The sequence below is a fragment of the Dreissena polymorpha genome, chromosome 2, assembly GCF_020536995.1.
Source record: "Dreissena polymorpha isolate Duluth1 chromosome 2, UMN_Dpol_1.0, whole genome shotgun sequence".
In the NCBI taxonomy this organism is placed as follows: domain Eukaryota; kingdom Metazoa; phylum Mollusca; class Bivalvia; order Myida; family Dreissenidae; genus Dreissena; species Dreissena polymorpha.
In genome coordinates, this window is record NC_068356.1 from 2,138,934 (window position 1) to 2,150,473 (window position 11,540).

At 36.2% G+C, this 11,540-nt stretch overlaps 1 protein-coding gene across 1 annotated transcript; it reads left to right on the forward strand.

Moving 5' to 3' along the window:
- The first annotated feature begins 1,525 nt into the window (after nt 1–1,525).
- Nucleotides 1,526–8,661, forward strand: LOC127865518 (integumentary mucin A.1-like). Its single transcript, XM_052405365.1, has 6 exons — nt 1,526–1,532; nt 2,386–2,499; nt 3,536–3,979; nt 6,678–6,895; nt 7,621–7,786; nt 8,520–8,661. The coding sequence occupies exons 1-6, from the start codon at nt 1,526–1,528 to the stop codon at nt 8,579–8,581; spliced, it is 1,011 nt and encodes a 336-aa protein (XP_052261325.1). The 3' UTR covers nt 8,582–8,661.
- The last annotated feature ends 2,879 nt before the right edge of the window (nt 8,662–11,540 follow it).

Here is an 11,540-nt window from a genome sequence, read left to right on the forward strand (position 1 = left end):
CCCTTGCAGGCAATGTCTTTTTGCTGGTTCAATTTAACGCTAACAAGGATAAGGTATACACATTGTATCCTCTGTATCAATACAGTTTGTTTTAAACAAATAATGTTGGCACGCTGATTATTTGAGACATTGCTGTTTGTGGTGTTTATCGTTTAGTTGTCAACGACTGCACAACTGCCCCGTGTAAGAACGGTGATTTATGACTATAAATCATTTGAAAATGAGCATACTTGTTTCATTCCCTTTTAGCTACTTTCCTTTAACGATATGTAATAATGCTATTGCATACCCAGTCTTCGATATTGTCATGGATATTCGATGGCGTTTCAAATGGTATTCCCTTTCTTAAGTTAATATATTCGTTTAATAATGGTTATCACATATCGGTGAATATTGTAAAGCCAACGAATACACATGCTACCTTTTATTTTCAAAGTCGTCTCTGTGTTTTGCAGTCTTATTACGTACTCAGTTTTCAAACACGTTTTGCTTGTATAATATTCTTTCCCTGTTTTTAATAAGTATAATGTAAATTAGAGAGTTATTGCAGATATTAATGAATGCACGCCTGCCCCATGTAAGAATGGCGCCACGTGCGCTAATCTTCAGAACGCGTACTCTTGCGCATGCTCACCGGGCTGGCAAGGCATCAACTGTGATCAGGGTAGGACTAAAAATCATTTGAAAATGAGAATACTTGTTCCATTTTCTTTGAGCTACTTTCATTGAACGATATGTAATTATGCTATTTCACACACAGTCTTCGATATTGTCATGGATAATCGATGGCGTTTCAAATTGTATTCCATTTTCTCAAGTTAATATATTCGTTTAATAATGGTTATCACATATCGGTGAATATTGTAAAGGCAAAACAAATACACATGCTACCTTTTATTGTCAAAGTCGTCTCTGTGTTTTGCATGCTTATAACGTACTCCGTTTTCAGACTAGTTTTGCTTATACAATATTCTGTCCCTGTTTTTAATAAGTATAATTTAAATTAGAGCGTTATTGCAGATATTAACGAATGCACGCCAGCGCCATGTAAGAACGGCGCCACGTGCACTAATCTTCAGAACGCGTACTCATGCGCATGCTCACCGGGCTGGCAAGGCATCAACTGTGATCAGGGTATGTCTATAAATCATTTTAAAATGAGAATACTTGTGTCATTCCCTTTTAGCTACTTTCCTTTTACAAAATTAAACAAAGCATCTTCAAAAAACAGGCTGTAAATGAGTGGCATATTATGATTATTACATCTTGTCATGCAAGTCAATGGCGTAACGAATTGCATTCACATTTCGAAACTTTATAAATTGTTTAAATAATGGTTCTCGCGTTTTGGTAAATATTGTACAGTCACCACAAATGCATAGGCTCTGTTTTGCGCTCTAAGTCATCAATCTGTTTCACATGTTGAAATGAACACTGATTTTAGACAATTATTGCTAAATATAATATTTAAGCCATTCGTCCAATAAGTTAAATGTAATATAAGCGATATTTTTTAAAACAAAGAATGGAATGTAAACGCTATTTCAGATATCAACGAATGCGCGCCCGCCCCGTGTAAGAACGGTGCCACGTGCAGCAACCTTCAGAATGCGTATTCGTGCACTTGTGTACCTGGCTGGCAGGGAACTAACTGTGATCAGGGTAGGTGAAAACATATGAATACATATGTACACCAGTAAACTGACCATACTTATTACACTCCATCGGTTTGTTAGGCGTATTCATGAACAGATCTGCCGGATTAACAAGGCAAAGATAATGCAACTTTTGTATTCGGGTTCGCATTCTTCGCTTAACATTTGGTAACCATTACCCTTGCAGGTAATGTCTTTTTGCTGGTTCAATTTAACGCTAACAAGGATAAGGTATACACATTGTATCCTCTGTATCAATACAGTTTGTTTTAAACAAATAATGTTGGCACGCTGATTATTTGAGACATTGCTGTTTGTGGTGTTTATCGTTTAGTAGTCAACGAATGCACATATGCCCCGTGTAAGAACGGTGATTTATGACTATAAATCATTTGAAAATGAACATACTTGTTTCATTCCCTTTTAGCTACTTTCCTTTAACGATATATAACAATGCTATTGCATACCTAGTCTTCGATATTGTCATGGATATTCGATGGCGTTTCAAATGGTATTCCCTTTCTTAAGTTAATATATTCGTTTAATAATGGTTATCACATATCAGTGAATATTGTAAAGGCAAAACAAATACACATGCTACCTTTTATTTTCAAAGTCGTCTCTGTGTTTTGCATGCTTATAACATACTCAGTTTTCAAACACGTTTTGTTTATATAATATTCTGTCCCTGTTTTTAATAAGTATAATGTTAATTCGAGCGTTATTTCAGATATTAACGAATGCACGCCTGCGCCATGTAAGAATGGCGCCACGTGCACTAATCTTCAGAACGCGTACTCTTGCGCATGTTCACCGGGCTGGCAAGGCATCAACTGTGATCAGGGTATGACTATAAATAATTTGAATGTGAAATATTCTGTTTAATTTAGTCCATTTAAGCATCTTTTCGGTGACAATAAATAACATTGCCTTTTCAAGATCATGTCAGCTTTTTAAATCATGTTTAAAGACGTATGTCTACTAACTGAGAGGACTGGGCATAATGCATGTGCGTAGAGTGTCGTCAGATTTGGCTAATCAGGGACGACACTTTACGCCTTAATTTGACTTTTGCTAAGAAGAGACTTCATTTAAACGAAAAATGTCATAAAAGCGGAAAGTGTCGTCACTGATCTGGGACGACACTTTACGCACATGCAGTATGCACAGTTTGTCTCAGAACGCGACTCAATTTTTCTTATGCTGTGAGCATAGGTTGCTGTTCTTGTGTCTGTTGTGTTTCGGTACAAAAAAGAAGTGTAACGCACACACTTTCAGTGGCTACTTTATTCAATAGAATAAAGTCCCAACTAAATAACTTTACTTTGCGATGGCTTATGTTCTGAATAGTGTGAGGCAAGAAAACACGATTTTGAAGCGTGGGCGTCCGTTTAGATCCAGTCAGGAAATGTTTAAGGATACTATAACTTTAAATTGGAAAACAGTTTGTGTTAATATCTGAGTTTTTTTATTAAGGTTCTTTGGTTGACATGTGTGTGCGGTTAGTATAAATGAAGATTGAAAATAAAGAACTTAAATAAATTAATTTGAAAAATGATGTAAATTTATTGTTGTGGCATGACCAGATGTTTTTTTCAAATGGTCTAGAATGACAGCATTAATTTTGCATATAAATGACTCTGCAAATATTGTAGATGTCCACAATGAATAAGTCTTGAAACTTATAATAGCAGGTGACTAAAATCAAATGTAAATAACTATATCTAATCGAAAGAAAAGTCGTATAAATTATACTAATTATGTGCACTTGCCTATTTTTAAATCTTATGTTCTCAATAAACGCACAATTATTTATTTGTAATGATATTTCTTCTTTAATTTATCTTCAATCGAATCATGTATTTTCCTTTACGTTAAAGCACTGTCAACGACAAAGGCTCCAGAAACCACAACACCAACAACCCAGGCTCCAATAACAATACCACCAACAACCCAGGCTCCAATAACAATACCACCAACAACCCAGGCTCCAACAACAATATCAACAACAACTAAGGCTCCGGAAACTACACCTCCAACAACCCAGGCTCCAACAACTAAACCACCAACAACCCAGGCTCCAATAACAATACCCCCAACAACACAGGCTCCAATAACAATATCAACAACAACTAAGGCTCCGGACACTACACCTTTAACAACGCAGGCTCCAACAACTAAACCACCAACAACCCAGGCTCCAACAACCCAGGCCCCAACAACTAAACCACCGACAACCCAGGCCCCAACAACTAAACCACCGACAACCCAGGCTCCAGGAACAAAACCACCAACAACCCAGGCTCCAATAGCCACAACTTCAGGTACTGTATGTTATTCTCTGCTTAGCAATTATATATGTAAAGATGAGAAAATATGGAAAAATTTATTTAAGGCCACTCCAATTTGATATGTTGGTCGTCGGATTTGCCGCACCTATTTTTTTCAAAATGGAAAAAAATAAAATATTTTTTACCGCTCGCACTCATGTATGTATCCTTCTTTAACCATAGCGCATGTTTTTTTTTAATTTGTGAACAAACGAAAAAACACGCGATCTAGCAGAAACGATTTTGACCCTGAATACGAATGCCAAATATAGTGTTTCGTAACCTTTTTTAATCGATAACTGCAGCCGCTAAAAAGTTCGATCGAGACGACCAGAAAAAATGTCTTCCTGCGCGAGCAGGTAACGCATGCGCAATTAATATCCTTCTATATTACATATAAAATAGTTCAAGTTCGATATCAATTTTTACCATGATCAAGCAATATCATCATACATCATTGGAAAGATAAATGCATAATCTTTTTAACAATTGGATGTCATTAAATTCTATACGTTGTAACTCAAAATATTCACCTTAGAATAGGCACACCGGTTTTGACATTTGTGCAGGCTACCATTTAGGGCTCAATTAGTTTGACCTACTTTCATAGCCGGGAACCATCAACAGAAAAAGTAGAGCACCAAAAATGTTTTTTTTCTTATTGCTTACAAATATACCTTCAAATTGAAACAAAAACATTCCATTTGCAATGCATTTTACAAATCCTATGCAGCATGCACTGAACAATGTGTGCTAAGTATCAAACTGACTGCATGTAACCCTGCAAACTGGAGTTCCGGTTTGGGGTTATGTGACCAGCAGTACATGTTTCGCTGTCGTGGCCGTTTTAACAAATTGCGGTGAAAAGTTGCTGAAGCCCACCCTTAAAGCGAGATTATACGAGTTTGCCAACATATTTATGAATTTATATAAAATGTGTAAAAATACTTATTATATATATATTTCAATATAAATTAAAATAAAAGTTAAGAAGAAAATGTGTCGAAAAATGCGAAATAAGCCAGATTTTTAATTCGCAATATGAAAACGGTTGTACAGCCAAATTCGCCAGCATGTATACCATACATGCACGATGTGAATCTAAACTTAGTTTAACGGTTTATTTAAATTCCTGCAACGATATCTAAACATACGACACACGAACACTAACTCCGATCCTAATACAAAGACGAATGCTTCGGTTATTGTAGGAAAATATGTACGTCACAATCGGCTCGGGGCGCTAATACGTCTTTGCTTCATTTTATGAAATTCGGATTTGTCTTATTGTAACATATTTTATCAATATATTACAATTAAACACATATAAACATTCGTATAATCTCGCTTTAAAAATATAAACACATTTTCTACGTTCTGTGACTTATTTGAATGTGTTTGTTTACGTTCGAACATGAAACTATCAGCAGATACCGTTGAAGCATATTCACTTTCAAACAACATCGGGAAACATGACGTAAGATTTTATCTGTTTCCATCGTAAACATACATGTATATACATTTTTGAAAGGTTGCGGCCATTGAGCACTTGCCATGAATGTAGACATACCGCGACATTGTTAATTCAGGAAAACGATCATAAAATTACATTTAATATACAAATGTTCCATGTACACATTTTAACAACCTCATGGCCTTATACGTGGGTAGGTCCTCGAAAAGAAAACACACACAACAAATGAATTATATTGATTACTTTTAAAGTACCTTCTTTGAATCGGGTGTATATTTGAAAGCTGACATTATATCGATAAGTTTACATCAATTGTCTCCTATTGCTATTATAGAGGATGATGGAGACATTAAACATTTCCATTTACAAGTAATTAACTATTAAAAAGCAAAACACATGGATATTTCTATGAAAGACAAATTAAGAACCTGTATAAAAATGACACATAATGCAGTGAATTCGTCACTCAAAACGGTACATGTATTATTTTTTTCTATGCCAAGTCTCCCAACAATTTAGTTTTATTTTAAGGAAGAAAAGTACATTATCTCTTTAAATTTACTTTAATATGTCATAGATTGAGTGTTGAATAGTGTTCTTTAGATATGAACAACAATCATGTTTGACAAATATGATGTATATTAAAAAATTATACTGCATATCTATCCATTATTATTTTTATTCATATATATCCAACATAATTATTTATGATGTTGGATAGATATAAAGTATAACATTGTTGGATGAGTATAAAGTATAATTATAAATTAATGGGTACATATATGAAGAGTAATAATGTTGTATATATATATATATTAAGTAAAACAATTTCGAACAGCAGAAATACAGTAAAATAATGTTGGATTGAATGATATGAAGTATAATAATATCGTTTAGACATGAAGTATGAAAATGCTGTATAGATAAGAAGTATTGTAATGTTGGAGTGATTTGATGTAATTGTACAATTGTCGGATTGGTTTGAAGTATAATGTAAGATAGTTATGAGGTATAATTATGTTAAGCTGATATGCTTGGCTTTAACAATGAACTTTATCTTTTTCGATCACACAAACTTAAGTATCCTTAAATTTCTCATTTTCCAGTCCTGGTATAACTTAAACAATTGTAAATTGTCAACATGTAAAATGCTGCCCAAACCCCCGTTAATGGCAATGTCGATCGAGATGAATCACTTAACGCTTCTATTTCTTGTAGAACCGGTAAATGGCGCCTGGAGTGAGTGGGGCGGCTACTCAGCATGCACCGTTACGTGCGGTAATGGTCGGAAGTCAAAGCAGCGCTTCTGTAACAGCCCGGCGCCCAGCAACGGCGGAGAGCCTTGTTTCGGTCAGGCACTGGAAATGACGGCGTGCACTGAGAAGGAATGCCCGTCAGATGGCGACAACTTCGGATACGGAGAGGATTACGTGCAGGTAAGATATCCGCTTTTGTTGTTTACTCGCAGCGCTATAGAATTTATGTAAACATATGTAAGCTGTCATTTTAACCATCGAGATCTTGGACGGATTGAATGCCACTAAGATGTCAGCTCTCGTTTGATACACATAGGTTAAAGTGGGATTTTCAGGTAGAAACGGAATTTTAAAGTAGAAATGGGATTTTAGGTAGAAGCGGGCTTTTAAGGTAGAAGTAGAATTCTAAGGTAGAAATTTGATTTTAAGGTAGAAGTGGGATTTCAAACGATATGCAATCTGGTAAAATGTCGGCTGTCATTTATTTCACACAGTTATCAGTGATTTTTTTTTAATGAATGTAAGCAAGTAAGATGCTAGATGTCGTTTGGTAACACACAGTTATTGGTGGGATCATGAAGCATGTAAGAAGAAAGATATCGACCGTCGTTTGTTACGTAAAGTTATAAGTGGGATTTTGACGTGAATATAAGCGGGTGCGATGTCAGCCGTCGTAAGTTACACACTATTATAATTGGAATTTTGGACTGGATGTGAGGAAATATCTTAGGTATACGTAGCATGCATTTATGTTTGTGTGTTTAGCATATAGCGGAGTGCGAACATAAATTTCGATTAAGTTGCATAACTGTACACGATAAATTCCGTTATGCAACAGTACAAGATTCTTTCCGAATTATGTAAAGCATGTTTAATAAGAATAAATTGTTGCTTGGTTACTTCAGCGATGCCCTCAGGATTACTTCACGTGCCTGGAGGGAAGCATCACCTGCATTCAAAAGGAGTTTGTGTGCGACTGCAGCAGCGACTGTGACGACGGAAGCGACGAGAACACGCAGTACGCCAACTGTCCCGCGACTGTGCAGAAGGAGTGCGACAGCAGCGCAGCAGGTAACACGTCTCATATTTTGTTGTTATTTTAACTGTAAAGACAACTAGTCTCGTCAATCATGCAGTGGTCAGACATCTTGTACAATAAATATGCTGAAGAATCTGTATGAAAGAATGATGCAGAAAATCAGGGTATGTTACAACCAGTACTTCTGATACTTTGAAACACTACCCTCCGATTGCCTCACTAGCGGAAAATACAATTCTGGTCTACCGCGCGACAGACGGGGTTACTCCCCGCTATATGTCACACAATCGAACCTTTAAAAGTTACTAGTAATCGTTTGTATGACAAAATTTGTGCATTAAAGTAGCCCCTGTGGTATGCTAATACGGCAACTAGGATCGACTTGCTTCTATTTGATCTTATGCACGTGACGTGATGCTAGCCGTTTATATGCAAGGGACGTGTTGTTAGATTGTACGTATGCACGTGACATGTTTCTAACTGTCTATATGGGCACGACGTGTTGCTAGCTGTTCACATGCACGTGACATATTGTTAGGTACAACTAAACTTGCCATTTATAACGTGTAAGGTGCTCATGCGCATATGCGAGTGACATGATGTCAGTGTTCATATGCTCATGTCATGTTGTTATGTTTTCATATGCACGTGACACGGTATGAGGTATTCATATGCAAATGCCAAGTTTCTTCGTGTTCATATGCACGTGACATGTGACTAGGTATTCAAATGAACAAGTGTTCATATGCACATGCCACGTTTCAGGTGTGACGGCGACGGCTGCTCTCGTAATGTTCTGTGGCGTCCTTCACTTTATGCGAACATAACTCAGGCATGACCCGACCCTTAAGCTACTCCGTATAAGGACAAGCGACAGAATTGCAAGATCTTTTGCGCCACATACATGCGCACCATTTCGGTTAAGCTGAAATCGTTAACATTTTTTTTTCGACAGAGACGCTGTTTTCTCGGCTGACTCTTTTGTTTTGATGTCTAGTTAATGTGTTGCTTCATGTTTAGTTATTCGTAGATATTGAATTTTTATCATAAATATATTTTATATTTCGTGAATATATTTTTTTATTATTTTAAAACATCTGTTCAGGACGTATGCGGCAGTTTAGTTTTATGCAAATTTGTTTTGACTGGAACACCGGTTGCGCAATAAGTGCATGCTTTTTCGGATATTCAAATAAAAACAGAATGCATATTCAATAAGGGAATGATACTGAGAAATTCAATATTATAAAGTTTAGAAAATTGATAAACAATTTATTTTAAGCCCCTAAACAACACAGTAAGAATCGACCATCATTCCTGCGACTTCAAAAAACGTTTTTATCGCATGTTTGTAACAACAAGAAGAATCTCATTACGGAAAATAGTCAATACTTCCTTATAACTGAATATGTTTGTGTTGCAAGTACGACTTGTTTAAAATGGATAGCTTCCTTCAAATAATGCAATTTTTCATTGAATCGTCACATATTGAAACATGCCATCAATGCATATGTGTTATATAAAAAATATAATCAAAATCGTTATTTACGTTTCATGTTATGCTTAAAAATAAATAGGAAAACTTTGATTAACTATAAAGAATATCTGATTAATAAAAATTATTCATCCTCGAAGTGAAATTCTGTTGTTTTTGTTTTAAAATTGATTAAAAAAAACATGAATCAATCGATTCTTGTTTGAAAATAAATAAATTTGCAGTCAAATTAAATCAGTATAATATATTTTGTGAGAAAAAGAGGTTCTTTTCAACATTTTTTTATTAATTTACTCAAGTTTTTATGTTATTACCTTATTGATGAATTGTTCTTGTGCTGAAATAGGCTTGTTGTTCAAGTGCGAATAAAAATGAATAACACCGGTGACCCATGATTTTTATTATATTGTTTCTATCAACAACAGATGGTTCTAGCTAAATACAAAAAATATCAAATTCTAGGTATTGCAAAATTTTCATTAAAACTGCAGCACACGTCCTTAAGAGTAAGATAGTTGTGTTTCTTATATTCTGTTAATATCTTTATGTTGCGATGTTTGTAATGTTGTATTCTTTATACGTGTTTTTACATAAAAACTATTCTAGAATAATAGCTTTATGTTGTTGAATTTTCCACAGTTCTGGGTGCATGTTTTATGCAGAAAATGTTTGAAAAAGTAAGTCATCATGCGTGCAGTCTACTAATCGATGCGAGCGTCGCTATGCACGGAAGACTCTTTATTTAGAACCAATAAAATACCTTTGACTGTTGGTTGTTCGGTAAGCGCAGTGGTTGGTACACGCGCTCATTATCTAAACGACTCAGGTTCAATGACCCTCCGCGGAAGCATTTGAATTTGGTTGGTGTTCACCATGCCGGACGGTGAGATTACCGCTGGGTACTCCGACCTCCAAAGACAACACAAGGCCACATCAAAACTGAAAATCTTTCAGTAACACCTTAAACTCTTGAAATTACAGCTGTTATTAAAAATTAGTCCCAACCTTCGTGAGTTTATTAACCCGTTTATGCCTAGCGTCTCGAAAAAAGGCCTGGCAAACAGCGTAGACCCTGATGAGACGCCGCATCAGGGTCTGCGCTGTTTGCTTACAGGAATTTCTGTAAGAAATATTCTCAATATAGAAATAAATATACTAGACATCCCTAATGGTGGAAATAAATTGATCCAATTTAGAAGGATGGGAGACTGCACTTGGCATTAATGGGTTAAGTAAGTTGGGTAGGTGTGTCAGGACGAACTCCGACTGCACACATACATCAACCTCATGCGCGGAAGAATCTAATAAGCTTCAAAATCCACCCTCCGTGGGGAGTTATGAGGTTATATAATCAGCAAACGAGAGAAGCTCACATAGTTCATAACAATTGGTTGATTATTTTCGCGCCGTACCTTTCTTAAAACCCTCAAGGCTGGAAGCCTTAGCAAAGTTGTTTGGCAGTTGATTCCACGGTCTTGTAACTGACGGGAAGAACAATTTTTGAGGTAGTCTGTCATGCAGTATGCAGTATTCTTGTGGATTACAAAGAAAGGCGGAAGTAGGTGTCAGTTGGAATGACAATCTGAGTGTTTATAATAATAGATAGCATATTGACACGAGTAGGTTGTAGTCTTTCTTGGAGGCGCTGCCATCAAATCAGCTATAATCTGTGTGCTACTGCTCGTGGTTAGAAGTATAAAAGTAGGGTTTCGCGGCCATCTTGGATGGTTTATACCGCCATCTTGGACGTTCCAACGTTCTGATTGGTTGTAATGGAGTGAGAACGGCCTTCTGATTGGTTGATAGGTTTGGCGGCCATCTTGACGGTTTACAACCGTCGGTTTTTGGTGGTTTGATATAGGTTACACATGCCCAATTAATTTCCTTCTTTGTTATATATAGAATGTGCAATCTTTGATCTCAAATTTCACCATGACCGAGCGATAAGCCAATATATTACTATACATGACTGGAAAGGTGGTTTCATAAGCTTACAAAAAAACTGCATTTGAAAAAATTCTATACGGCGTAACTCAAAATAATTACCTTAGAACATATGAACCGGTTTTGACTGCTACCGGCACTGCCATTTGAAGGCAAAAACCATGCCCTACTATTGAGGCTGGCAACCACTAACATACAAAGAAATGCACAAATCAGGCCTTTTGCCTTGTGACTTACACATGTACCTTTAAACTGATACCTAAACTCTACATTTCAGATACATTTTTAAAATCTTATGCACCAGGACCTGCATCATATGTTCTTAGTAGCAAACTGACTGCATGTAA

What these genes read in the sequence shown, in the direction of transcription:
- LOC127865518 (XM_052405365.1), top strand. An exon ending in TCCAATAGCCACAACTTCAG is followed by an intron (nt 3,980 to 6,677) that starts GTACTGTATGTT and finishes TATTTCTTGTAG; the next exon opens with AACCGGTAAATGGCGCCTGG. An exon ending in ACGGAGAGGATTACGTGCAG is followed by an intron (nt 6,896 to 7,620) that starts GTAAGATATCCG and finishes TGGTTACTTCAG; the next exon opens with CGATGCCCTCAGGATTACTT.